The sequence below is a fragment of the Anas platyrhynchos genome, chromosome 34, assembly GCF_047663525.1.
Source record: "Anas platyrhynchos isolate ZD024472 breed Pekin duck chromosome 34, IASCAAS_PekinDuck_T2T, whole genome shotgun sequence".
NCBI classification, from domain to species: domain Eukaryota; kingdom Metazoa; phylum Chordata; class Aves; order Anseriformes; family Anatidae; genus Anas; species Anas platyrhynchos.
Window position 1 is genome coordinate 1,339,777 of NC_092622.1, and position 27,997 is coordinate 1,367,773.

The 27,997-nt window shown below is 42.4% G+C and overlaps 1 protein-coding gene and 1 long non-coding RNA gene across 6 annotated transcripts; one reads left to right on the forward strand and one right to left on the reverse strand.

The window, feature by feature from the left end:
• LIMA1 (LIM domain and actin binding 1) lies at positions 1–25,868 on the forward strand. Of its 3 annotated transcripts, none has more exons than XM_027445293.3 (11): positions 1–104; positions 3,498–3,633; positions 6,254–6,299; positions 8,335–8,793; positions 14,101–14,209; positions 15,016–15,176; positions 17,465–17,572; positions 19,552–19,609; positions 20,147–20,262; positions 23,168–23,301; positions 23,696–25,868. In XM_027445293.3, exons 2-11 carry the CDS (start codon positions 3,515–3,517, stop codon positions 24,693–24,695), a joined length of 2,310 nt encoding a protein of 769 aa, XP_027301094.2. In that variant the 5' UTR covers positions 1–104; positions 3,498–3,514; the 3' UTR covers positions 24,696–25,868. The 3 variants fall into 3 exon arrangements, with proteins under 3 accessions (XP_027301094.2, XP_071888095.1, XP_071888096.1); XM_072031995.1 differs by lacking the exon at positions 1–104 and adding an exon at positions 846–864; XM_072031994.1 differs by lacking the exon at positions 17,465–17,572.
• Positions 4,958–27,899, reverse strand: LOC140000903 (uncharacterized). 3 transcript variants are annotated; one of them, XR_011806119.1, is made up of 4 exons: positions 27,815–27,899; positions 25,963–26,069; positions 16,799–16,924; positions 4,958–5,073 (listed from the first exon to the last, which is right to left on the reverse strand). It is a non-coding gene; the product is annotated as an uncharacterized lncRNA (long non-coding RNA). The 3 variants fall into 3 exon arrangements; XR_011806118.1 differs by lacking the exon at positions 27,815–27,899 and adding an exon at positions 27,391–27,640; XR_011806120.1 differs by lacking the exons at positions 25,963–26,069; positions 27,815–27,899 and adding an exon at positions 17,826–18,350.
• Between the last annotated feature and the right edge of the window lie 98 nt (positions 27,900–27,997).

A 27,997-nucleotide genomic window follows, 5' to 3' on the forward strand; every position in this document is an offset into this window, starting at 1 on the left:
CGGTGTGTGGGCGTGGCGAGGGGGCGTGGCCGGGGGCGTGGCCGAGCGGCTGCCCGGTGCCGCCGCGGGCGGGGGGGGCGCAGTCGGTGCTGCCGTTGCGACAGGTGCGAGAGGGGGGGACCGGGACCGGGGACGGGGACGGGACGGGCACAGGGACAGGGACACGGGGACACAGGGACGGGAACGGGCGTGGGACGGGACCCGGGACCGGGACTGGGACCGGGGGCTGGGTCTCGGACCGGGACCGGGGACCGGGACGCGGTGCGGAACCGGTGCCGGGTTCTCCCGTCCTGTTCCGGAGCCTGGCGCTGGGGAGCGATCTGTGCCAGTGCCCGGTGCCCGTTATTGCACCCCTCCGACCTTCCCCTCCCGGGGCTGCCGGTGAGCAGGGCACGGCCGGCTCGGTACCGGGCGGGGCGGGAGGCAGCGGGGCCGTGCTGCTGGGGAGCAGCCCGCGAGCTGCTTGGGCAGGTGCCCTGCACTGCAGCCACCTGTAAGCAGCCCCTCTGGGGCCTTCGTTAAGCGGCGGTCCTTCTTGAAGGACTTTATGGGGTTTGGTCCTGCTTTATGGGGTTTTATGGGGGTTTATGGGGTTTTATCCTGCTGCGAGGTGCCTGGTAGGGTCACCGGAGCCGGGTTGGGTGCGTTACGGTGGTTATATCGTGGTCCTTTCCTTCCCTGCTGTCTCACAGGTTCCTTTTCTCCTTCTCTATCTCCTTTGGACTCTATGCCGTGTTAAACGTAACCTGCACCGTGCTCATGGTCTTGTTTAAAAATTTAATACCTACAGTAAAAGGTTATTTCTTGGAACAACTTGGAAAAAGTGTTCAGAATGAGCAGCAAAAGAAGCACAAAAATGCTCAAGTGAGTTGAAGCCGTAAGCATGCAGGAAGGGGCAAAGAATGTGGAATGGCATTAAAAATGCGGGAGCGCGAGTTTCTGGGCATCTTGGCGTGCTGCTTTTTGTCGTGAATTGTGCCTGAGATTCCAAATGTGCTTCTTAGCTTACGGTTTGAATGACCCAGCAGTAGCTGCTGCCTCTAGGAAGAGATTTTGCCACAACGGTCCTAATTGTCTTAATGCACCTGTGGCTGTAATGGAGAAAATGGAGAGCTGAACAATAAGAAACCAAACAATGACACAACGGGGTGGAAAAATGTATCCATAAACAGTGAGTGCTTCAGTGGAATGCATAGGCATCAAAATCAGGAGTATTTTCTGCACAATTTAACTAGATTGTGTTTTCTCAATATTTTCCTGAAGCTGTCCTTCCGTGTAAGGTGCACGTCAATCAGCAAGCTGTTATCTCTGCCAGGGGAGGCTTCTAATGAATGCCCTGCTACTGTTTCCTGTGCAAAACTGATTCAATTGAGAGAAAGGTGATTGGAACTGCAAAGTGGGCCTTCAGATGATCTCTTCTTTGGCTCAAGAATAATCATAAAACAAAAGTTTAAACCGTAGCGTTACACAGCTGAGTTGGGTTGGTTTTTCCTTTTTAACAGAGATGTTTCTCAGGAGTAAATTTTAACTACAGTCTCCATGTATGTGTTCTGTGGCTTTGTTAAATCTTTATGCTAAGTGTTTGCTGCTGGGCTTGTTGTAGCGACTGCATCATGTAATCCGAGGAATGCATATTTATTTGTACGTAAAGTGTGCTTGTTTAAAAGTGGGAAAGTTGAGTGCTCCTCGTATTCTAATTAGATCCTTTGTGGATGATCATTTGTGCAGTTGGCAGAGACTGGTAACTATTTAAAACCTGGAGAACAGCATCATTTTTCTAGTTTAGTCTGGACAAAACTTCTCAGGTTAACAGAAGAGGGTAATTTAGTGACGCAAACTGTTTTCTGCAAACTATAAATTTCAAAAAGTAACTCTTCAGGCAGAGTTTCTCTCCCTAGTTGAAAGAGGGATGCATTTTAGAGCCTACCTGAGTTGGGAATGAGTCTGAAGCTGCAGTAAGCTGCAACCATAACATAGATAAGTAGTTTCAGTGTTTCAACACCCCAACAATTTTGGTGTAACTTGTCTCGTTTGCCGTGATAGTTCAACCTGCATATCTAAAAGCACCATCTAAATGATGATCTTGAAAAAACATGTGCTGGCGTGGTGTGTCATTCCCTCCATTACGTCAGGTGAATTAAGGAATGTTAGAGAAAGTCCCACTCTTCCTGACTACATCCACCAAGACAGCAACATGCTCATCTGCTGCCTGTTTTATCTCTACACAGCAGCAGGGTGCAGCACTGGAGAGGTTCCTATGGTTCCAGCAACAAGCGGGCACCTCGTGGACCCAGTGTTCCCCTCTCAGAACTGGAAATCAGGTTCCTCCGATCTGAATTCTCACCAGATCAGTCAGATTCTGCATCCTGCAGCTGAATTCCTTTGGACTGAGGTGTTACAGCATCCCAAATCTGTCTCTTATGAGGAATTGCATTATATGCCTCCGAGGATTTCAGAAACATGGGTCTTCCTTACATATGGCTGTTGATACCAAGTTCTCTGAAGGTGTTCCTTCAAATGCGCCTAGTGGTGAAGCAGACCTGTACTCAGACTTCTAGAATTCTGTGACCTAACGGGGCAAATCAGTTAAAGAAACTGATGGAAAAAAATGAGAATGAGATCAGCCTGCCCGACGTTAGCGTTGTAGGATCAGTTAGTGCACTTGCTGCAGGCATTGTATGACATGAGACTAGGGATAAAAGAAAAGAGGAAAAAAGGAAAGGCGTTGCCCCATAAGCTTTATTTTTGTCTTATCAAGGAACTCTTTAAATTAATCTCCCCTCCTTTCCTCCTCCACAAAAGAAAACTAAGTAAAAGTAAAAATCTGATATGCCTTGTTGGCTTCTGTAGTGAAAAGCTGCACAAAATCTCTTCTGGTTTACAGCAAGACAGGGCGGTCAAAAGTATTCCTTTAGGTAACCAATAACAATTGCAACGTGAGGTTCACAGCTGCCTGCATGAACACAAGACTTACTTCAGCTCACGGAGGAAACGGCTGCGGCATTAAGAGTGAATGCTGCCAGGGTGAATGAAAAATGTTTGCATAGGAATTACATCCTCTTAGGTTTCATAACTCAAGCCTTCTTACATAAATGCCAGCACATTTGGTTCAGAAAGCAGAACAAGAGAGGGCACACTAGGGCTTCCTGGAGGCTGTCTGTGTGCACGTGTCTAAAGGAAACACAGAGCTTCACGTTAGCATCCTTTTTAATCACAGCCTGCTTCTTCCTCGTGTTCTGGTTCACAGCTTATCTCTCGCCCCATTTCTTGTGGCTAGTGTTTTTATCAAGGGCCCCATCTCAGTGGCGTCTGCAGAGGAAATTATAACTTTAATCTGATGCTGTTTTTTTTAGTCAGTTGGTGGACAAGATCCTGAATGATTGGGACTTGGTGGCACTAGTATGCTAGGTTCCTGAGCAGTGACTTAATATCAAATCGTGCTGTGAAACTACTTTTCTGCTCTGTATTGACTGACACTGTACTTTCTTCCTGCGTAGGTGTTCATGGTGATAAGATGGAGCCTTCCCCATTTAACAGAAGACAATGGGCTTCACAGTCTTTGAAAATCACTGCAAAAGAGCTCTCTCTGGTCAATGGGAATAAGTCATCAGCTCTTCTGGAGAGGTTCTCCAGGTAAGTGCTGTGAGGCTTCTGAACACAATATGTCGGGGGGGGTTGGCAGCTGGAACCTTAACAGTACTGCTTGGCTGACAGTTGCTTTGCTTCTCAAAAATAGTGTCACTCTGGAGGCATTTAAAGTTCTGGCTTAATATGTACTGTGCAAAACTTTGTTTAGGTGCTGATGTTATATCGTTTCAGCAATCAGAATTATAATCTCTTCTACCTGCTGTCAGAAAGTACAGCGTTCTCTGTCGAGTTACAATTTGGTTTTGAGGGCAGAGCATTGGAGTGCAGGCAGCTATTGCTGATAAGACTTTTACTCCATCAGAAATGGGCTTTTACAGCTTAGTCATGAGCTAGATCGGCTTCTTTCTTAACGTGGCATTTCCTGGCCAGTACTTTAAAAAGTAACATTAACATGTTATTGGTTAACTGGAGACCAGTTAGAATTTGTAGTTCTGTCAACTGCTGGTGATGGATGTAACCCTCTAGGAAGAGCTCTTTAAGGGAATATAGCAGTAGCTATGTTCTTCACAGATGTCACTTCCAGCTGTCTCACAATACTGGTTTAGAAAAGGAATGCTACCCATCCCTTTTCTCTGAGAGATGGATGATAGATTGCAATCAAATCATTAAATGATATTTTATAAGCTGGGAAAGATGAGTGGCACTAACCTATGTGTTTTTGGGAAAAAACAAGCATTTCCTTAAGGAAATAGCTAGACTAGAGCCTGAATTTTCAATGAGAGAGGGGCAGCCCAGTCAGCTAGTCTACTGCATTAACAGTGCACCAAGGTTTTATTTAAATCTTGAGAGTGGGAGAAACTTTATAGAGGCTATAAAGGAAAGATAATTGTGATGTGGACTTTACACAAACACAGCTATTACTCTTCAAGTACTCTGTCCTAGGGAGAAGCCGCTTGCTTTGACCACGCTTGTTAAGGTGATTTATTCACTCATTGAAACTTGATTACAGAACCTGGTCATCTTGCTAAATGTTGATAATCCTTTGGAAAGGGCTTACTGGAAGTAATCCAAACTGCTATTCCTTAATCAAGTGGAGCCCCTCTACATAAGCAGTGTCAGTTCCTTGCAAAAACACAGTCCTACTTACTTTACTGGCTTTGCCAACTCTGCCACTAACAGTGAGGAGCATAATCTTTCTAAATCGCTGATACCTAAATATTTGTATGTGAAAATACTTTTTAAAATTCCCATGGTGTCTAGGTAATCAGTTTTGCCAGGTCAGAGCAATGCAAATTTGCAACAGGCAGAGACTTGAGCAGTGCTCTGTAGTGGGCTGCCTTACCGTGAGCGCTGCCTGGAACTCTTCAATCCTTGTTTATGTTTTCTGGACTTTCATCCCCATGTCTCTGTTGATTCTTCCCGTATTGATCTCTCTTTCACCATAAACTTACTTTCTCAGCATGTCTCATTCAAATTATGGAAGCTCTGTAGTATAAAAGATATAGGTTAATACATCTGTATTGATTAAAGAGAGCTACCTACAATCCTGTAGCAGCTCTCAGTCTGTACAGTAAATGCAGCTTGTTGAGCAGAAATAAGCAAGGGTGCAATTTGTCCACTCTCCAGCATAACAAGAGAAGAAATGTACGTGGGAGCACACCTTTCAAAACAGGAAAAAAAATCACTAAGAGAAATGAGTTGCAGAACAGGTATTTATTTGCTCATAAGTATTTTTTTTTTCCATCTTAGAAGGAACCAAGCCCCTGATATACATTAGTTCTTGGTTTGATACCAGAAATTATTTAAGGTCTGAAGCTGAGGACTATTATAACATTAGTGCCTTGTTTATGGCCTGTAACACATTCACAGTCCTATCAAAAGTAGAATTCCACAGATAAGAAAGACAGAAACATGTTGAGTCATGATTCTTCTCTCCAAAAAGGCAGAGCTCTGGTTAAAAATGGCAAAATTTGTCTTATCTGATTAATTTGGGCATGGCAAAAGCAAAGTGCAGTCACCTTGGGCTGATCAGTGTGGTCTGTGTGCTCCTAGCTGCGGAGTGGAGCGCAGATTGCTGCGTGTAGCGTGCAGATTGCTGGGAGTTTTCTATAGCTTCTTAAAGGACTTTGATTCATGATCCAGGGAGGCTTATCTTCAGAGGACTGTGATTGCTGTTTCCACTGCTTGGGATAGTTCAGCTGCTCCTGAAGCAACTGCTGAATTGGTGCAGTTTACAGCCCAGCATAGTAAGATAAACTGGCACTTATGTAGATTTTCTGCGTATGCCAAGCTGTAATTTGTTACGGTTCAGCAGCTGCTGTATAAATAGCTGAGTTATTCCTGCAAAGGGGCACAGCAGACAGCTGGGTGGGAGAAACAATACAGCTATTCCAAGGTAAATTGTCTATATTTGAGAATGAGAGTGCTTAGCTAATGAAAATTATCAACGCACGTTATTATTGTGAGCTGAATGTAAAATGTGTCTATCGCTGTGCATTGTTCAGATACTGTTTGCTACTATTTTTCCAGCCTTTGGTTTTATTTGATAGGTCTGGTAAGTGCACAGAATCTTAGGTGGAAATGAAATCTCAACTGTCTTCATGAGTATTCAGTGTCCTAGTTAAAAACTGTTTGTTTTTTTTTTTCTCCATTCTCTTTCTCGAAGGTATCAGAAAGCAGCTGAAGAAGCCACTGCTGAGAAAAAAAGAAGTGTGAGTATTTGTTTCCTAGGCAATAAGCAACACTCTGCATCAAAAATGGATCACCTACATGAAACGTTCCTGTGATAGTTTATTTTGGGAATATCAAAGCTGTTGCTATGTGTCCTACAGAAAACTTAGCTTAGACACAGTGACTGCCTTTGACCCATTCCCCTTCCCTTTCCCAGTGTGAATGAAAGGAAAGAAAATCAAGTGACTTGCCCAAAGCTATATATTGAATCACCAATTCACTTTTAAGCAAAAGGCAGAACGAGTTGGCTGTCAGTCTTCATTTCTAACCACAACCTCTTTGTTCTTAGCTGCAGGCAGTTATGTGGTACCTCTTCCTTTCTTAACTAAATTTAAAAGCCTGCTTAAAAGAAACTGCCAGCCTCTGAAATCTAACATGCATCTCTTTGATAACTATAGAATCTGTTAAAGGGGATCTTCTGGGAAGTGACTTGCGAAGTTCAAAATGTCCCCGAGTGAGGGAAAACCATCCTTTTTGGCTCTGTTTAGATCCTTTCATCCCCCATGAACTACATTGCACTCACTATTCTGGGGTCACCCTGGTGGAAGGCCAGGCAGGAAGACTTGGGTCTGTTTTTATAAGCAGATCCTTTAATTTTCCTTTTGAAAGACCAACAACGTTTACAGGATATATAGGTAAGGCTTTGCTAGAGCACACTTCTTTGAGCTCTTTAATGCTTGAGGAGTCGTTCTTCTGTTTGGAATACAAGTGTGGCAAAATAAGTGTTCTAAAAGTTACTCTCCAGTCTTAAGTTTTCTTCGTTGCTTTTATGATCAGGGACAGGCGAGTCCCAAGCAAGAATGACTTGTGTTATAAAGAATGCCAGGACTTCATAGCAATATGTCTCACGTGCAGAGGTGGAAACCTGCTGCGCACTTTTGAGTATGTCTGTTGTATTACAACATTTGCCTTACAACTCTAGTACTTTCTTCTAAATACAGTCAGCAAGCGAGCTGATCTTTTTGAAGCCTAGGTGGATTCAAGTTAATTTGCAAAGCACTGTTCAAAATGTGACCAGAAGAGTAATAGGGTGAGAGACTTAAATCCTAATATAGCCGCTAATCCTGATTAATTCCTGTAAGCCTTGCAGACCTGTTCCACTTGCAATGAGTTTGATACAGAGCCCTCTCCGTAAGGGAGAGACAGCAAAAATGCAATGCTGGCAGGTATTGGATTTGAATGAATCAAACGTGGGCTGGTCTGTTACTGTGGGGAGAGGTAACTACGTGTAAGTAAAACTCGTCTGGAAAGCATTTGAATGGGAGCAGTATTTCTGCTCCACGTAGTACCATCTAACTCACGATGGTAAGGCAGCACTTGGGGGGTGTGTGGATGTGTCCTCTCTGAGCTTTCGATGTGTCAAGGAAATAGAAGAACTCCAGCAAGCAGCCTGGTGTTTATGAATGGGAGCCGAGAGCAATTTCTTGTCGGTACTTAGCTTAAGCCTTACACTGAGTGGTATAAAATACTGAAGAGGGATCTCTTGTAAGTAAAAGGCTTTGGTTAGCTGATAGCAGAAACACAAAAGACCTACAAAGCAGTGGTTTCTGTGAGCTAATCAGTAGGTTTTTGGATGACCTCCTAGTTATTGTCTTCTGAACCAGCTGGAAGACACTGCAATGCCTGGCACAGCACCCATGCCTCATGTGGCTGTGTTTTCACTGCTTGCTTGTTCCAGGACTAGAGACCCTTGCAGCGTGGATTTGGGTCCCTTTTCCTCCATGTGTGGATTGAAGCCTTTTGTGGCATTTAACTCATTAGACCTTGACTCCCTTTTTCCTTATAAGGCCATCCTGTTTGCTCACTTCCTGCTTTAGCTCCTGACTTTTCTCCCCCCTCCTTCCTTTCCTATCCTGGATGCTTTCTCCATGTGGCACAGTTGTAACTATTCACAGCTGTCTGAAAAAGCCGAGAGCGGAGCTCAGTGCTGAGCCTTTAACTTCCTTTCGCATAGAAAGGAAGTGTTTTAGTGCTTCATCAGGCATATAACTGGAATTAACTTCTTGTTCTTTGCAGAGCACAGAAAATCTTCCCCCTCATTTTAAAAGGGGGAATCTGAGCGTGCTAAAGAAGAAGTGGGAGAATCCAGTGCTGGGAACGGAGTCTCGGAAGGAAACGCTCCGAAGCAGCTGTGCTGAGGTTGGGCACAAGGTCGCAAGCTCTGAGTTTGGAGTCGGGAACAGCCCTGCCTCTTGCTCAGACCCGGAGCAAAGCCCAGCAGCCGGCACCGCATCTCACGCCCAGGCCTCTTCTGGCACCGCTGGCCAGCTGCCGGGTCCCGCTGTTGACAGCAAAAAGTCTAAAAGCCACTCAGTGGAGAGTGGTAAAATGGAAAACTGTCTGAGAGAGCCCAGAGAAGCGGAAAAGCCTGAAGCTAGTGAAAACACGGACTCCTCGGGGAAGATAGAGAAGTACAGCGTCCCTCTGAACAAGCTGAAGATGATGTTTGAAAAAGGTGAAGCGGCTCAGACCAAGGTAAGGATCTGTCCTTTCAAATCTTAAGAGAAACTAAAGCTTTGCTGCCTCCTGGGCACCAGGAAAAGTCCCTGGAGGGAGTGGCTCGGAGCTATTATTGACTCTGTGTGTAATTGTATTCATTGTTTTAGGTGAAACATCGCGTAGCTGCTGTTACTAACTTATTTGAGCTAAACAAATACGTGTAGAGAGCTTGGATTTGTCAGTATTTGTGACTGCTTATTGCAGATGTAAGATGGATTTGCTTTTGGTAGAGGTTTGCAGTTTAAGATGGGGAAAATTAAGTATGGAATTTACTGCTTTTCCTCTTTTAAACAACCAGGGAGTGTTTATCTCCCGAGGATTAAGGTGAATTATGTAAACAAATTGTGCAAAACATAAATAGTTACATATAAAAGAGAAAGTAACTGTTTGAAATGAGCTCAGCAGTCTCGGGCAGCTGAGATGGAAATACTTGCCAGAGTCAGGAGCTTTATACGTGTCTGGATGTGTGTCACACATATAGGTGTATAAAAATGCGGGTATCTAAAAGTACTGTGAAACGCTCCCATCTTTTCCTTGCTGTTCTCTCACCCTCATATCTTAACAAATGTTTCTTATCAAAAACCCCTCACCAGGAAAAAAATAAGCAAAGATAGCCAGATGAGCGCCTGCCTTCACTAGTTTTGACTTGCAAATGCACAGGGCTTGCATTTTCCTACAACTGCTCATGAAATCTGATCCTGCATGTGGACTGCAGACTGTGTGTCCCGGGGGAGAATTGCTTAACTAGAAAATGAGTTGCATATGCCAGTGACTTGCAACATAGTCCTGAGGCCTTGATGCTGGTGGATTTTCCAGTTTTCTCATATTTTCCTTTACTTCTGGCTTTGTTTTACTGCGGGTGGTTTTCTTGCAGTACCGAGTAAAACAAATACATTTTGTACAAAATTTCAAAAAATATCTATCCGTTAAGGGCTTCAGAGGAGCAGCTCTGTGTTAAAGTGAATTTTAGGTCTGTATATAGTAATTTTGCAACTTAGGTTTTGTAGTCTTTGTCCTTATGTAAGAACTGCCCATACCATCACGGCTATCGAAAGGTTGGGCTGAAGAGGGTGATCTCTTGATAGCACTTATCTGAACTCTTGCTGTAGGATTCGTCAGCCAGGATTCTGCAGGAAAGTACCGTTTTGCAGCTGGACTTGAAGTAACTTTATCATAGCCTGGGGAATAAATTGTTTTGGAGCTGATTGAATCTGGAACTGAAATTGCTGTGAAGCTTAGTCATTCGAATGTGGTTGAAAACCAACTGAAGACAGTAAATATCATGTGCTAAATATGAAACTATTCAGGTTAGGTTCAAATTCTGTTCCTATTCCAAGTTAATCTGGTTGGTTTTTAATTTTGGAAGGGAAAAGGCATGAAGTGCTCTGAAGCTTTTGTGATTAGACTCTGAAGTCTTTGTGATTTGAACACCCCACTGTAAGATTTCTGGTTGTGGGGTTTTATCTGAGGCTTTGAGGATGAGATCATGTAGTCCTGTACAATGAAGATAGTTAGGCACTATGGCAACACAGACCTTCTTCAAGAAGGTAGGAAGCAATGTGGTACAAGTTTAACTGCAAGCTTTGCAGTTGCATCTTTCATTTATGCTTTTCCTGAGCTCTGTCTGATGATAAACCCCTGATTTAAGTGGAAGCAATACTTCACCTGAGGGACGGTAATTCTCCTTAGTATTTACTTCAGCCTTGTGGAATAAGCACTGCCAGAGCTTTCCTGACAAAACATCTGTATAAGCTAAGCAGCAGCACTGCTATAACGTCATGGCAGTAAAGATAAAATAACTTGCCTGGTTGCTGGGTAAGTCCATGGCAAGAATCCAGATTAGAGCCTGGATTTCCTGACCCCATCTCACACTCTAAACAAACCTATTCTGATGTTTGGAACTATAAGCAAAACCCTCTTAGTTTCTTCATCTGTTTGTTCAGATCTTGCTCCATCTTCTGCTATTTAAATAGAAGCCAGATATTTTTCTTCCATGAAGATGCAATAAAAATGCTTCTTGAGACAATAGTCTGAACTAGAAGCAGGAATATCAGTCTAGATTGGTTCAGCACTAAGCAAAGGCTGAACATGAAGTCTTTTATCAATTTCAAAGAATTTTTCCAGTAAGTGACAGCAAAAACATACACAAGGATAGTCAGAAGAGAAGAAAGAGACAACTTTTTAAAGCAATATTGTAGATCTGCTTGTTCTAAGTTGCTTTGTGCTTTTTCCTTTAAGGCAAAAACTTACTGTGTCTTGTGGATCTAGCCTGGTGTGCAGGGTCACATTTGACACAGTTATTTATAATGAAATAGGTGTAACTTTTATTTGGTCTTTTGCCCAACAACTCCTGGTGCCCTAGGCGAAATGCTCTTAACTCTGTTTGTGGTACCTCTGCACTCGCCTCTTTTGTCTTAGAACCTTGGGGCTTTCCAGACACAAGGAATATTTTATTTCATTTTGCAAGTAGCAGAAGCTGTGGCACTGGGATAGGGGCCCAGCCAGGACTGAAAAGAGAACTGAGTGCCATAAGCGTAAGGCTGGGAGTTGGGGATTCCTTCAGGCTAAAGGTGTTACCTCCTGTGAACCCTAATCATCCTAATTGCTTGTGGTCAGTCTATTGGTGCTAATGGAGAAAGTCCCTCGTCTTTGGTAAATATTTTTTTCTAGTACTCTGTTTTTTTTTTTTTTCTTCCACAATATAAGACTGTTGATATAAAATCCACACAGCTGTGGCTTGCTATTTGCAGGTTTTAGTACTAAGTTTTTTACAGAAATATCTCTGACCTGTATCTAAAGCTTTTGTATATTGGTGTTCTGGGTTTTTAATCTCAAAACAGGCAAACTGTGTTATTCAGCTCGTCTCCAGGAAAGTTCTTTAGGGGATGCTGTAACACCCCTAGGTATCAGAGGGGCCAGGAGAGGAGCAGGCAGAACTGGAGGTGATTCAGCTGACAGTAACTCAGTCTGCCTAACTGGTCATGAGATGGCTGCCTCTGATAATTGAACACTTCCTGCTGCACTGGATTCTGCAGCATGGTGATAAAATGGGGGGGAAAGCTGCTCGTTTTCGAGTCAGAACTCATGCAGCCTTCAAGTTAGATGAAGGTAATACGGTCGCAGACAAGGCTCTTTCTGAGGAATCCTTAAGTGCTGGTAAAATCTGAATTTTTATTGCTTGGAAGAAGTTGATTTTATGTGCCTAGATGAGATGCTAACAGCTGATCCAGAACTTCTGCTGGTGGCAACAGGCTGATGAATCCTTGTCAGAATTGTTTGGCAGCTTGCTGGCCCTTTGCCACCTCTCATGTAGAAGTTTAATTTGTTTAATAATTAATTTCAGTAATAATAGCGCTTCCTTTGCCCTCTCAACATGAGGGCAGTTCTGCATGTTACTGAAGGCAAACCACAATGAAAATAAATTGAAATGAGATTCTGAAAGAAAGGAGAATGAGAGGGGACAACTCGAACAAGTTTCCAGTCTGGATTTCTAGCTGCCTTTTTTCTCCAGAAAGATGCTGAGAGTTTCTGGAGTCTTGGAATGCCAGACACGGAATCTACATTTCTTGACCTTTGTTCCCTGGTGGTGAATTCTTCCTTATGCATGCTGCTGACCAGTTAAACTTCTCATGTGTCTGTACTGCAAGCTTTTTTTGTTCCTTTTGTAGATTTGTCGGTCTTGCTGTGTGCAACAAACTGTATGTGGTGCCATGTTAAAAAAAAGATTTAAAAAAAAAGAAACCCAGCTTCTCTGAATTCAGTAGGGCAGTGATAAAGTAGTTTGGGGTTTCAAACAGGCTAAGAAACTAAGAAACATTTTATTTTCTGTGTCCTCACAGGATGTTGTCTTCAGATATATTCTGCCAATAATGACCTTTCCCATATACTAGTCAAAAGCTAGATCCTTTAATGACAAATTTCTGAGCTGTAAGAACTTCAGGCTCAAGATGACATGAAAGCGGACATCAGCTTAATAAGAATCATCTAAGGGTAGTTTGCACAGAATGAGGAATCTGCAAGTTCTTACAAGTGTGCAGACACTCCCAAACTGAACCTATCAACACACTCAATGGAAGGAAAAGACTTGTCATAGCTAAGCTCTTTTCCAGTAAGAAAAGTTACCGAAGTCTTAAACCACAGAAATAAAAAATATTTCCCATGCTAATGGAAAGAGAGGCTTTCCAGCTGCATTTTCCTTTCCTGGTAAAGTTGCTGTTTTGTATGCCAAAGCAGCCTGATTTTTCACAGTGATTATCTTACAGTGCGGTTCTGTTAAAATAAAACTTTGGAATTTCCTTCAGTTTGGTGACCAGCAAATAAGAAACTTGTTGGAAGGGGGTGGGGAGGCGGGGATGTGTGGTTGGAGCATCTTGCCAAACCTGCCTTTTTCCTTGCATTAGCCTCAATTGTAATTTCCAACTGGCTCCGTGATTTAACTCTTCTGAGGGAGGGAGAGAACAAAGATCTATCACCTGAAGTATTTCGTAGGATGTCTTCCGTAGCTGCAAGTCAAAATATCTTGGTGAAGTCCAATTAAAATCTGCATTTCGTGAGCATTTGGCAAAGCTGCTTTTTCACAATTTCTTTTATTGAGCACTAGATTTGGGGAGTTGGTCTCAACACACGTGTATTAAATCTGATTGAGCCAGTCAGAGCACTTCTGTGGTAGCTACAAAACTGTCCAGCCTTGCAAGTAGTGATTATCCTGGATATCTGAGAATATTTATCTCTAGCACTGTGCTACTTAAGCCTTATCAGACCTAATTAGGGAATTATTTGGTACCAAATGCATGAGCTACCCAAATCAAAACAAGTAGATCTAGATAACTTTCATTGCAATAGTATTTTTTCTCCTTTTTGTTCCTGAAAATCCATGCAAATTTTTGATAGCATACTCCTTTCATACTTCTTTCTGATTTAAAAACTTCATAAAATTACCCTGAACATTAACTTCAAAAGAAATTGTATGAGCTGCAAAAATCTAGACTGAAGTTTTGTACTTGCAGCCATAAATGCCTAAAAATCTGGTGTGTGGTTCTGATTTTTCAACAAATATAGCTTGTCAAAGGGCACCTACAAACCTCTGCACAAAATATTTTTCCAGGTGACGGAGGGTCATGTATTCTGTGATCAAACTTTATATTGGTTAAATAAGATGTCACCTGCTAGAGTTGTTTATTCTAGCAAAGCAGATTTGCTAGTGACACCTGTGCATCTTAAAGGATTAAGTGCAACAATCTTTGTTTGTCCAGGCAGCTGATAGGTGGGTTTTGTCTCTACCAGGTCCCTAGAGACCAGAGGAAGACAGCAGTCAGTAGGAGGATTTCTGAAAACAGCTTCTCTTCGGAAGACCTTGATGTTGGCCAAGGAGAGAAGAGCCACAGTACATCAGGTCAGTAATACCCAATTGTTTTTTTAGTTTATAAAGTTAAAATTTACTTTATACAATACAATGGAAATAATTTTTGCCTTTTAAGAAATAGAAGTGCAGCCATCTTCCATCTGTAAGGTCCATGCGATCATCACATTTAATGAACTGAGTCTTGCTGTGAATGTTAAACCCTTAACTCTTTAAGCACAGGAAACCAAAGCATGGGATAACTAGCAAGTTCAGGAATGGAACCCGTTTTTTTCCTGCATTTTAATTCTAGGATAATCCTATGACTACTTTTTAATAGTCAATCTATTTTAGAAACTAAGTAGAGAACTGACAAGACAGTATCATCTTCCCTGTTGCTTTAATTCTTGTCCCTTCTACAAAAAATCTTGCCAAGATGAGTGAGGCTAAACTGAATTATTTCATGCTTGCTGTTGAGATCCTCATCTTCAGCATGTCATGTGATAACTTATTTTCACAGAGAAGGTGGAAGTGGCAGGTGAAACTTCGTTTTCATGTCCTCCACAAAAGACTTTGATAACTGTTCCATTACAGGAATGAATCTTATTTCCATTTAGCCACTGTAGCAGCTGCTGTCATTTGACAGTAACCCTAAAACAATCTTCAGGGTTGGGCACATGGATGTATTGTTTCTGAAACCAGCTGGATAAATTATGAGAATTTGAAGCATTTCTATGTTCTTGAGACCTGGAATTTCTGTGGTCTTAGTACTAGTGAAGGGATGGATTAGTAAATGTTTTTGCACACAAGTCTGTTGGTGTTCACGAAAGTTACTCTTTATTCATGTAATTCTTTTCCAGGGCATCTTGTAGATACTAGTCCTGCACTCAGCCCAGATAGGGCAGAGCCCAAGAAAAGCCTGGAGATGCCCCGTTTATCAGAAACTTCAATAAAGGATAGGCTGGCAAAATACCAGGCAGCTGTGTCCAAGCAGGGCAGTTCCACAGGCCTTGCTACCACGGTAAGTCTGTTGAGCTTTGGCTTGTGCAGAAGTGAATTTTTGCCCTAGCCTGAGGCTGGAAAGAAGATCTTAGGGCAACCAGGCCATTTGAAGATAATGCCATCTTGTTTTGAAAAGACCTCTGTGCTTGTAGGATTCATTTCTGATGAAGACCCTCTACAGACTGCAGGGAGAAATAAGTACTTGCATCTTGCTGCAATGATCATGAAAGTTTTCAAGGGAATTAATTGCTGGTACCCTGACTGAGGTGCTTCTGAAACGTAGCTGAACTTTTTCTTTCTGCCTGTCTGTAGCTCTGTGTTTTTTTTTTTTCTTTTTTGAATTAAAAAGAAATCTGTAATGTGCATTAGTTGTAAGCTAGGGAAAACTGAGGCACAGCAGCAGGAGCAACTTTCAGTGTCCTGCAGTGCACAGAACCCAGATTTCTTGGCCTGCAGCCTTGAGTTCACCAGGCAGTTTTTCTCCCTTTTGTTTTCACCTTCCTTCAGGTTTTCTCACCCATTATCTCATTCCAGCTGACCTTGCAGTGAGTTAACGTATGTCAGTTGTGCAGATATTTGAACAGGAAGTGAGCAATTAATTGAATCATAGTAAACTGCTGCAGCTGAAAAGACTGCAAGAATCTAAGCTTTTAATAAAAGAAGATAAAACGTGCTTAACTACATTTGCTGGAACTGTCTTATGCTTTTGCTTAATGATGGGAACTTTTACTGTTTAAGCATGCCTTTTGTTAACCATCCTAATAAATTTTAATGGGAGAGACCCTTTAAAGTTATGAAACTTGCACTGGAAGTAAAAGCCAAAAATGTTGTTCCTAGGGTTTAGAAGAATGCGTGCTTCCCACATGTCTTTATAATGATGCTAAAATCTCTACCCAGCTGAAATGATTTTTGAATTTCATGTGCAGCATGGGCTTAATTCTCCAGCCCTTGGGAGAAAAGTCAAGTAAACTTCATGGAAGGAGTAGAAAGTAATTACATCCAGTGCAACAAATGGCATTAACTGCAAATTGCTGATTTCCAAGTCCTGTTTCTCACCTGCATTCAGTTTGCTAGATCATCTTTTCCAGTTTGTGGCTTGGAGTGGTAGCTGATCCACTACATTATGTCCTAATGTCAAGAGATTTACCATAGATATTCTTGAGACCATAATTTACAAATGTCCAGTGCTATCAGTTTGAGAGTCAGTCCAGTGTCATGCTCTTAGATCCCATTTGGCAGAATCTCTTGATTTTTGGCTTGCCCCATCAATTAGGGCAGCAGGTAAGATGCTGACGAGGCTGTTTGCAGTACTTCCAGTAAACCGTAACTCTTGGATGTTTTCTTTCTGTGCTGCCAAGGAAACGATGAGTCTTTGATATGGTAGTGTGCTATTTGTATTTCCCTTCTCTGAAAATGTGCTACAAAGGAAGGACATAATCTGTCATGGGAGCAACTGTTTTGAGGGCATTGTGGACTGATTAGGTCTGGATTAAAGCTGGTAGGTGTTTTTACAGTTGGTTAGAGTGAGGGTGAGAAGCAATTTATTTCTGTAACGTTGCAAGCGATACAGAAAGGGGACAGAGGTGAGGAAAAACATACTTAGAGATCTATGTATTAAAACAGCAACACTTAATTACATACCTATCAGACACGATTGGTTTACAGAATCCAGTAAGCTGCTGGTGCTGGCATTTGGCTATTTCTCTTCCATGTTACAGAGAAAATGCCTTGTGCATGGCATGAGTCTTTCTCCAATTATCTCAAATCCTGTGGCAATGAAACACAAGACTTCACTGGATTTGTTTTTTAAAGTCTGAAAGATTCTTTTGTGTAGATCTTAAGACAGTTCGTAAAGTACAGAGATCTTGGTAAATAACAGTATTTTTTTTGACTAGCACAGAAACAAGGGTCTGATTTGCTTTTATGTTGAATTACATTAATTACATGGTGCTTTAGATGATGCTTGTCTTGAAATATTCATCACTTCAAGTGAAAAATTAACATATCTAGGAAAGGAAAATGTGGAGTGAGCAGGGGAAAACAAAAGAACTGATTTCAAATGAAAATCTGGAAGCAAGGAAAAGGGCTGCCATTACCTTCATAGACTAGAGTAAAATTCTACAGCCCCATCTTTCTTCCTCATTAAAATGCATCACTTAGCAAGTGTGTATAGATTTTTATGTTCCTTCCATCAATGTATATGCTAGGAAAACAGTTTAAAAAAAAGAAAAAAAAAAAGGAAGAAAAATAGGAAGTGCTTTCCTAGGAGAAAAGAACCTGTCAACTTTCAAGTGCTTTATTCTATAGAATGAGATTCAAGCCAGTGAAAGTGAACTCAAGAATTACAAATCTGAGCAGAAGGAGAATATGCCACCAAGTTTTGAGGACACCATTTCCTATCAGGATGGGGAGAAGGTAAGATGCTCATGCTGGTGGAGGTCAAGGACTCCACTCTAAGTGGAACAAGTTGAAGAGGGTCATCTGAAATGCTTGTTCCCCATGCCATCTAGAAATTGAACCTGAGCAGCAGGTACTATTTACACACTGCAAAATTCCTTTTTTGTTTTTGTTTAGGTTATATTATATGAATTATAAGATAGCAGGTCTCAGTGAAAGTCTTTTTAAGCTGAATAAGAGAATTAAGAGAATATCTAGAGATAAATCTTACCAGTGTTCTTGGAGAGTTCCCCTGTCTTCTCAATGATGACGTGTCTGTAGTGTGGCAGAATCCTTGAATATCATGCTTACGTATTCTTTTTTAGGGGATTGAGTTGCTGACTAGAGCTGAAACCTTTGTTTTTGTGTTCAGTTCCTCTATTTTGACTCTGCCCTTAACATTTGATTACAGTGAAGTCACCAGAATTTTTCTGTGTCATGTTGCCAACCATAAAATAACGATTCACAACTACGTATTTGGTTGTTTTTTTAAAATAAATGAAAGTATGAAAAGCTTTCTGTGACACACGTAAAGGGACTTTTCACCACTTCTGCATTTAGTGGCTAAATTTTGCTTAAGGTAGCTGTGAATGACAGTTTGGGCTTGCCCCTGTTTTTGAGCTTCAGCTGCAAATAGAGGCTAAATTACTCCGTGAATACAGAGATAATAAAGCATGCTCAAGCATTTGTATACTAAACTGGGGGTAGCAGACAGGATAAAAGTAGCTGAATAATAACTGGGGTACTGTGTATTCAAGCCATGCTGAACACGTGGCAGCCTAATGCCAGGAGGGCTTTTAGAGCTTTCCAGCCTTCCTTGGGCAGGGGGCCAAACTGTTGCTTTCAGCTGTTCCTCGCTGACAGCTGAGCAGCTTCATGTTTAGCTGGTCCAGACTGCTTTTGCTAAAAGGTGAGTTAATTAAAAAGAGCACTTGTGAAATCCGAATACTTCCCTGCTGTTGAATGGGAGATTTGAATAAAATCTCTTGTATTCAGCAGTAATTGCGAAGTTGCTTGTTGAGGATTCCAGGTGCGATAAAGAGCCTGAACAGAACATTGTTTGAGAGGGAGGATTGTTCCTTTGAAATGACATCATCAAGTTGGGAAGTCTAATTAAAACTCCTATTAATAAACATCAGAGGCAGGAATCCTCTGGTGAAAAGGGAGCAAAAGAAACTTGCTAACCTCCATCATTTTTATACTGAATCCATGAAAGATTTAGTAACCAGACATGTGTGACTCAGACATGGAAAGCACTGATGCACTTCCCAGTATACTAGGGGTAGTGATTTGTTCAGTAGAACGTATGTTAATTTATAAGTTATATATGTTAATTTAACTTGCTTCAGCTGTTAACTCATTAATTTGCAAACATCAGTTGCTTGCAATGGACTGTTCAATCATTAAAGTGAATTAATGATGATCTGCATTTAATCTTGTTACAGTGTTTCAGTTTCTCAGCTACTTATAACTATTTGATTTCATAGCAATAGTGCCAGGTTTAACAAGTCTAGATCAAGAGCTTTATAAAAAGCTTGATTTGCACTAAATGTGTCTTGCTTGATGTCAAGGGATTTCTCAGTAAGAAAACTGAGGAGGTACCTCAACAAAATCAACAGGGCTTTTTAATAACTAACAGAGAAAGATGTACAAGCTGCAGGTGCTTGGGGAAACAAAACCCCAATGTTTGTGTGAATACTACAGCAGGTGATCCGTGTGTTGCAGCAGCTGTAAGTGTGTGAGGGTGGCTGCCTTGTAGCGAGGACAGAACATCACTGGCAGTCAACTGGCTGCTGTTGTGTGCCTCACAAACCAAAAGTAGCTTCATGTGCACCTTAGCATGGCCAGTCTCTTCCTGTCCTGGTGCTTATACTGTCAGATTGTCTGCGTATTATTTGGGATGTTATCATTCAGCCTTCTGAAGGTCGCAGTATTCATGGTCTAATATTCTCTTGCAGGTTTCCCTAGGTGAAAACAGCTCATCTTTCCACTCCAGCCTTTCCGAGGATGGCAATGGTAAGCACTTGTCTTCCCACCTCACCAAGAGTAGAGTGCATGGATGAGGAAAAGCACCAACTCTGCCCAGTAGTGTGTAGGATACTTGAGATCACTCCTTCAGATGATGAATTTAATCCTATGAAAGCCTGTATCATACTGAAAGTGTGTCCTGCGCTGGGTATACTTATTTGGTGATCATCCTGCATTAATATCTTTGATGTTGACCAGAGGTAGACAAGTTCCTGTTTATTAAAGTACTCGAGCATGTTCTTATGCTGCGTTAGCTTTACACCTGAATTCAAGCCCACGCACGAGCACTTTGCAGAAATTAAGAGTACTTCATTGGAGTTAGATGTCCATATTTTAGTTTTCTTTATGTATCAACTTAGGTTTTCTGGTACGTGGGAGGAATAGATCTATTGTTTTTAAATAAATTGGTTTGGTCTAGATCTAATGGTTTAATAGCAAATGAATGTTTCAGCCCTTAGTTGGTAGGCTTGCTGTTTGGTTTTATCAGTATCGTAATTATCTTTTCTTCCTGCTCTGCTCCCTTAGTTGGACAAAACCTGGAGAGCGAGACAGAAGTTCAGAAACCTGCTGGCACAAAACAGCAAAACTCTGGTTCCAAATCACTTGGCCAGGCAGATGCATCTCTGCCAAAAGCAGTGAAGGTAAAGGAGCTATTTATTCTGCAACATTGGCAATGGTTAAAACCAACTTTCTTCTCTACTGAATACTACAAAGCCTTAATGCAGCAAAGGGTCTGGCAGCAACTGTCACTATCTGATCTGGCTGTTCATGAGGGAACTTGAGTTCTGGTTGGAGAAGCACCTCCAAGCTGTCAGTTCTTCTTCAGAGGTGAAGTTGGAGTTGCTTGCTGGGAGCTCCCTTGCTGCTGCTGAAGTGGTGTGGCCACCACTTTCACTTCAGTGTGGGGAAAAGGGGTTGAGCAGGGAAATCAGGATGCAGATCCTGTCGGGGTTTGTCTGTAAAGTCAGAGCTCCTACAGAGCAGCCTTCAGGTCTTGATCCTGAACCCCAGAGCCGTCAGAAGGTTGGGACCTGGCCCTGTACCCTCCTCTTCCAGCTGTTCCCCAAGCAACTGCAATCGGTAGGAACTTATTATAAAGGGTGAGTGACCCTCCAAAATCAAGTCTGGCATTCCTAACAACAAGTCTTTAATGTAAAATTTCCATTAGCAAGGGCTATAAGGCAGATGGAGAACTTCTTTGATAGGAATGTGTTTGCAAATCTTATGAGCCACCCAAACTGCAGTTCTGAACATTTTGATCATGCTCTACGTGCCTGTCACGTGCGCTGTCTGGAGGTAGGATGCCTGTTCCCTGGGCTGCCACAGACTTCCTGGCTCGCTCTTGAGGAAACAACTGGGCTTTTGTTGTTTTCCCCCTCTTAGGGAGGAACAACGCTGACCTCACTGAGCCCACTGAGATGTGGGTTCCTAGTGTTCTGGAGTGTAAATGCCAGTATGCAAAATCAGTCTGCTGTCTGTGATGGTTTTATAATCTCGTTCTGTTAAAGCACCCAAGATGTGTGCAGGCTACGTGTTTCGGTCCTCTGCAATCTCTTTCTATTAGTATAACTGGTTTAGTTCTCTACCTTGTTACTGCTTTTGATGCTGCACTGCTCAGATAGAAACCCAGATGCTGTTTATTCATGTCAGGTTCCTATTTGTCTCTTCCAGCTTCTGTTTCCTGTTCTTGGTTCCTAATCTCTACTCCTGCCTTCTGCTTCCCTCCTAATGTGAGCTCAACTCTCAGCTTTCTCTCAAGTTTTTTATATTTACTGGACCTCACCTTCCTCCTGTAGCTCCTATTTGTAGTATGCCTGGAAAGGAATTTCTTTCTCTTCACACCCCAAAACACCTCTCATCAGGCACAGGGCTCATTGATACACAAGTAAGTTCCTCTTCCTAGATGGGGACGTGCATTGCAGAAGCACATGCCGGCGCTGTAATGTAATGTTGCAAGCAAAACTGAGCTACTGGGGAGAGTCTTTTTGATGGGCAAGCAAATTGTTGCTGCCTTGCTTCCTGTGGCAAATGTGGATGACCATATTTTTGCTTGAATTGGTAAATGCTCTCATTTTTTGAGATTCCTTTTAGCAACTCAAAATTTGGAGTTCGTATGCAGTTCTGGCGGCACCTAGAGATTGTGGCTCTTTTCAAAAGGAGCTCTGAATTCTTTTTGGTCAAGCTGCCATCATAATTAAAAATTTAATCTACTATTACTTAAAGTAGTGCCTTAAAAAATTTACATAGCTGTTGAACTGGGATTAAATTGGCAGCAAATTTTATGGCTGTGACAAACTGACTTCAGCTGGCTCTGTCTTCAGCAATCTGTCCCTTGCATATTGTAACTTTCATTGCCTAACCATTGTTTCTTGTCTGGTATAAATAAATTTATGTAATGATGTTTTCCTGTCACCTTCCTGTTTTTTCTCCTTAGCCATATTTTCCTCAAAGGTTTTTACTAAGTTTGTAGCAGGTAATTCTTTGGAAAAGGCAAGCTACGATATCAGAGTGTCTATGCAAACCCATGGATATGGAGCCTAGGCACTTTTACGCTGATGCTAAAATAGTAAAATCAAGGGGCAGCCTGAGAATGCCAATTTTTCATCTGCAAATTGATTTTTTTTTTTTTAAGGTATCTTCCCTGCTGGCCAACCATAACAGTTTCCGAGAAGTGCGTGGCATCAAGTGACCTTTTTCATGGACAACATACTTGTTTTCTTGATGCTTTCAGAACACAAAGTCTGAAACTGTTCCCATACAGCCCAGCAGCGACACTTGACTCCTTAGCGTTTAAGTTTACCCTTGCACTAAATTCTCAGGAAATTCTCTTAGTGAGTACATAAACATTTTTAGCTGTTTAACCTCAAAGCCCTGCTCAACTTTAAGTCTTGGGTGAGTTTGAGGGCTGTTTGTGCTGAAACCCGAGTATGGTTTCTTTGCTATAGAACTGGAATTACTTACAAATGAAGTCAGAAGTGTTTCCTGCTGTCTGCATCTGTGCAGACTATTTTCTTGTCACTAAAAGAAGGGAGCATTTAGCAAAAATGGATTTCAAACTGCTGAGAGCAGCCTGTTCCACTCCTTTTCTTTCTCCACCATCTAGCTATTTATTTTGAAGTCATTTCAGATCTTTTTTTTATGACAACTTTACTAATTTTGGTAAATCTTATAATGACCATAATCTAGCCTAATATTTCTTCATCATTTTCCTATAAAGAAAAAAAAATGAGGTTGGAGAAATAGATCAGGCAGATTTCTGGGAACTGGCTTAAAGTTATAACTGAGTTCTAGTATTTTTATTGTTCCTTCTCAGCCACTGCTCAGCTTGCAATGGGGCAAAATCTTGGCTGTCAAACCACACCAACCCCTGTGGGCTCACCATACCTGACTCATGCATTGCCCCCCAGAACCCACTCTACCAGAATTAGCACTGAGCTGCAGAAATGCAGCAGTTTTTCTGAGCCCGCTGGAAGCTGCGCATGAACCCGAGCCAAGTCTAGCAGTTGATTAATTTTCCAGCTAACGAGCTTTCTCTTCTTCCCGTAGAAGTTCCAATTGCCAGCGAAGGAAACCTGCGTTGGGTGTCAGAAGACCGTGTACCCCATGGAAAGGCTCTTTGCCAACCAGCAGGTGTTCCACATCAGCTGTTTCCGCTGTTCCTATTGCAACAGTAAACTCAGGTAAACACACTGCTCTGCTTGGCTGCCTTCTAGGAAGCGGGGCTTTCCTCTTCTCAGAAGCTGAGTAAATTGTTGTTCAGGCTTAGCTGAGGTGAAGGCAACTACAGTGAATTGAACGTGAGCTTATGAGTGGTAACACAGTCCTGGTTCTGCCAGGGGCCTCTGCACTTGATGCAGTCTATTTTTTTTTTACTCATAATGTCACTTGTTGGGGGAAAGGTATAATGTCAAGCTCCTGATACTTGAAAAAAGGGTTGTACCAACCTCTGAAAGCTGTAAGATTGTCTTTCCTGAACACATTGGAAGAAATTGGATCTGTTCAGCAGCATAACTGAAATCTACACCCACCGCAGTGGCTGAACGCTAACATTTGACTTTGTGTCTTTCTGAACAGTCTTGGGACGTATGCGTCTCTGCGTGGGAATATTTACTGCAAGCCTCACTTCAATCAGCTCTTCAAAGCCAAAGGCAATTATGATGAAGGCTTTGGACACAAACAGCACAAGGAATTATGGGCAAGCAAAACTGAATGTGAAGAATCCCCGGAGAAAACTCTCCATGGCATAAATGCAACAGACAGTTCTCAAAACCCAGGAGTAGAGGATGCCCCGATTGCAAAAGTAGGAGTTCTGGCAGCAAGTATGGAAGCCAAAGCCTCAGCTTTGCCTGAAAGAGAAGAGAGACCAGCAGAAACAAAAAAGCTCAGGATTGCCTGGCCGCCTCCATCTGACCAAAGTGTTCAAGGAAGTGCCCTGGAGGAGGGCATCAAAGTATTCAAACCCAAATGGCCCCCAGAAGAAGAGACTTCCAAGCCAGATGTGCTGGAGGATGTGGATCTGGATCTCAAGAAGTTGAGAAGATCTTCCTCACTAAAGGAGAGAAGTCGTCCCTTTACAGTAGCAGCCTCGTTTAGAACAGTATCTGTTAAAGGCCATAAAACAGACAATGCAGCTTCTCCTAAGGCAGAGAGAGACACGTTGAAAAGAGGTGAGGAACTAGAGAGAGAGGGGGTGGACAAAAAGCAAAAGGAAAAGAAGGTGGAGAATAGAAACATCCAGAATGCTGAAGAGAAAAATACAGAGGAAGAGCGGGAATTGCCTGTTACCAAAACAGCAGAGCATAACTTTGTGGAAAATGGCCAGGCGAATGAAGAGACAGATGAGGAAGAACACGGTATGGAAGAGAAGCAAACCCCAAATGAAGAATTCCTCGAACCCGATTCTCCTAAACATTCCAGCTTTTCCAGTGTCTTGACTGCTAAGGAATCATCTCCAAACCAGAATCGCAAATCCCAAGACGTTGGTTTCTGGGAGGGTGAAGATATGGAAGACCTCTCTGTGGAAGAACAGATCAAAAGGAACCGTTACTATGAAGATGATGATGATGAAGAATAAATTGGCCTTTTACTCTAAAACTCGCTGCAAGGTGCTGGGCCTTTTTAAATTGGTGTTTTTAGCTTTAACAAACAGCTGCCCTCCATGCAAGTGATGCTATACTGCACATCGACATTAAGGGAATCAGATGTACAAATGATCTCAACCAGAAAAGTACTGTGGGAGCCTGCAAAGGGGACACTTAGGGGCATGGAAATGAGAATCTGTGGCTGTGGGATGGCATCAACAGGTAGTGGCTGTCCACAGGGTGGGAACAGAGCTCTTCTGTACTCCTGTTGTCTTATCCTTTTTGAACTCTGGTACCTGTTTCGCTAACGACTTAGAGAATGCCCCTGCTCTCTCGGTGGTGTGGAGCAGGCTTTGTGTAATACACTACTTGTACCACTACAAATGCGACTGCAGTGCTTAGGGACCAATTTCAAAGGGACTTTGTGACCTGCTTTAAAACTGGTAACTAAATGCACTTTAATACATGTAAAGGGCACAGCTGTTTTTTTATGATAATGAAAGCATTTGGTTTTGCTTGGAATCAATCAGCTAAAGCATTTTAAACTGAGTGCAACATGACTTTCTTTCTCAAAACTGCCAATGATCAAGACCTACTACTCCATTTTTCTCTGTGCAACTGGAATGGTGTGCCCACTGCTGGAACCAATGTATTTTAGTGCTGATCCAGAAGCTGTGCTGACTCTCTGAGGGCAAGTCAACATTTTTGCAGGAGCCTGCAGGGCATTATTTTTGCATTTCATATGCATCTGAAGTGTGTTTTTTTTGACATTTTTTTTTCTCCTTAGAGTTCATCATAATTCATTTAAAACTGCAGATAACGTTTTTAAGGCCTTTTGACAATTTTGAAAATTTACTTGTATCAAACTGCCATAAATCTTTTCATTGTGGCTGTGAAATTCTGCTGCATTATGAAATCTTTGGAATAAAACCATATGAACAGTGAAACTTTCTGATTGCTAGCATTGAAGCTTAGTATGTTTTTAAACTTGACTGCATTTATTTTACAAATAATGGAATCTGGTGGAAGGAGGATGTCCTTTTATATTCGCTTTTATTTGTACTGTACTCATGAGAATTAGCTCTAACTCTATTTGAGGTGTAAAATATTCTGCTTTCTTAACAGTCCTGCTAACTTCAATAAAGTTTGGTCATTTACATAAAAAACTAGGTCTGAAGACTGGATTCATGCTCGTTTTGCAAAGAAGCAGTATTTTAAAAGGACCTGGGGGAATGAGAGGTAAAATACTAGTGTTCTTACTTGAAGCTGGAGACCAGACGGTGATTTTTCTGGTGCCACTAGGTGACACTGTGGGTCCACTTTTTTGCGGAATGTCAGCTGGGCAGACTGCTCTCTCAGACGCAAGACTGGAAGAGAGATTAAAACACGATGGGCAAAAGAAATTAGGGCATGCAGGTATTTTACATTTCCATTTCTGGTTTCATCTGTTCCTCAGGCATGGGAGCTGAAGATAATTGAGAATTGGTTTTGTTTTTTCCTTCCTAGAAGCTTATTTGTATTTCAGTTGTCTTATCTCAAGCCTGGGGTGGTTATGGTTGGGATAGGTGGGGCTAAAATCTGGAAAAAATGCAGTAAGTGACCTGCAGTAACATAAGACAGAGTGTGGTGGCTTATGGCATGGGGAATGAGGCAGAGAGGGGAAAAAACAACTGCTATCTAGGTAGGTGTTAGTAGCTACACATTGCGAGGTGTACAACGTGCTGGCTGGTACTTCTTAAGGGAGAGCTGAGCCTTGATTTGAGCAGATAGAGGGGTATTGCAGAACTAGGAAAGCAGCTGTAAAAGTACATATGGCTTTCTTTAACCTCTAAATCCTTATCTTTTTCTAACGAAATCCACTTGGTATCAGATTGCCTCCTCAAATTACTAAGCCAGTGGAGATCTTTCTGCCTGGAAGCTATTTGTCATGGGCTCAGATTTATTGGATATGCCTACTACTTGTTTCTTAGGAGACACAATTGAATTTTACAACGCAGCCCCAGTTACGTGATACTAAAGGTACACTGGCTGCAGTTCCCAGAGACTTTACTGTTATACATCCCTAATTCTCATTAAATCTGAGGCATCTGTGAGTCCTTGAGCTATAAGGATGCTTACTGCTCGCTCAGCCAAGCTAAACATGTTCGTGGAGAAATTAGTGCTACTGGTACGTTTAAATAAAGTTGTTCCACTGGAAAAAAGTGAACATATTATGAACTAGCCTGTCCTTGAATCTATTAATTATCATAGCATTTGAGTGCTTAATGGGCCATTTAATTTGCTTTCGACTGGACGGATGCCAAAAGGGCTATTATAGGAAAGATGGATCATTTGCTGCAATGGGGAAGGAAGCTGGTGCTGTCCGCCTTCACGGAGAATTTGAGAACCTAATTAAAAAGCTGACCTAGAGGCTGGGTTGCATTACTTGGTAACCCCTGCCCCAAGGCTGTCAAGCTGAAAACTACGAGAAATTTTCTGAAAGTTCTGAAAACTATTATGACTATCTTAAACTTTGGTAACAAGCATATTCCTCACTCTGTGTTTTGTGCTTAAATGTTTAAGCGTGTGGGTGTTATTACTAAAACTAGTCCATGGTACCTTACCATGAACTCTTCATGTGAGAAATCACACCCATTTTGTGCTTAAATTTTAAACCACATGGCTGTTATTAGTAAAAGTGTGCCTTACCATGAGCTGTTCGTGTGAGAAATCGCACAATACTGCCTTGGAGCTTGATTTTGAGGTGAGTGAAGCGGGTTTTGAGCCTGTGAGAGGAATTTTGCCCTAAGGGGTTTATTGAGGTGTGTGTGGGGGGGGGTTATTTGGGGGTCTTATCGAGGGGGGTTATTTGGGGGTTGATTGAAGGGGGCTTTTGTCGAGTTAAGGGGGCTTTTTGTCGGCTTTTTTTTTGTCGGGGATTCATGGAGAGGGGATTTATCGGGGGGGGGTGTTGATGGAGTGGGTTTTATGGAAGGGTGGGTTATCAGGGACGGGGGGGATTTATCCACCGCCATTTGATCCCCCAGCGGCTACCCCGTCTCCTGCCTCACCCAACCCCTCCCCGAGGCAGAGCCCGAGCCCCTCGGAGAGGAACCTTTTGCCTCAGCCTCACCTCGGGACTTTTCCCGAGGTTTTTTTTTTCCCCTTCGCCCCACCTCGGGCCGCTGGGGGGGGGGGTGGGGCCGTTCCCGCCCATTCTCCTCAGCGGGCGCCTAACGGTCCGCGGCGGGGGCGGGGCTGGGCGGCACCGCGCACGCGCCATGTTCGAGGGAGGGGGGCGGGGCGTAGGAGGCGG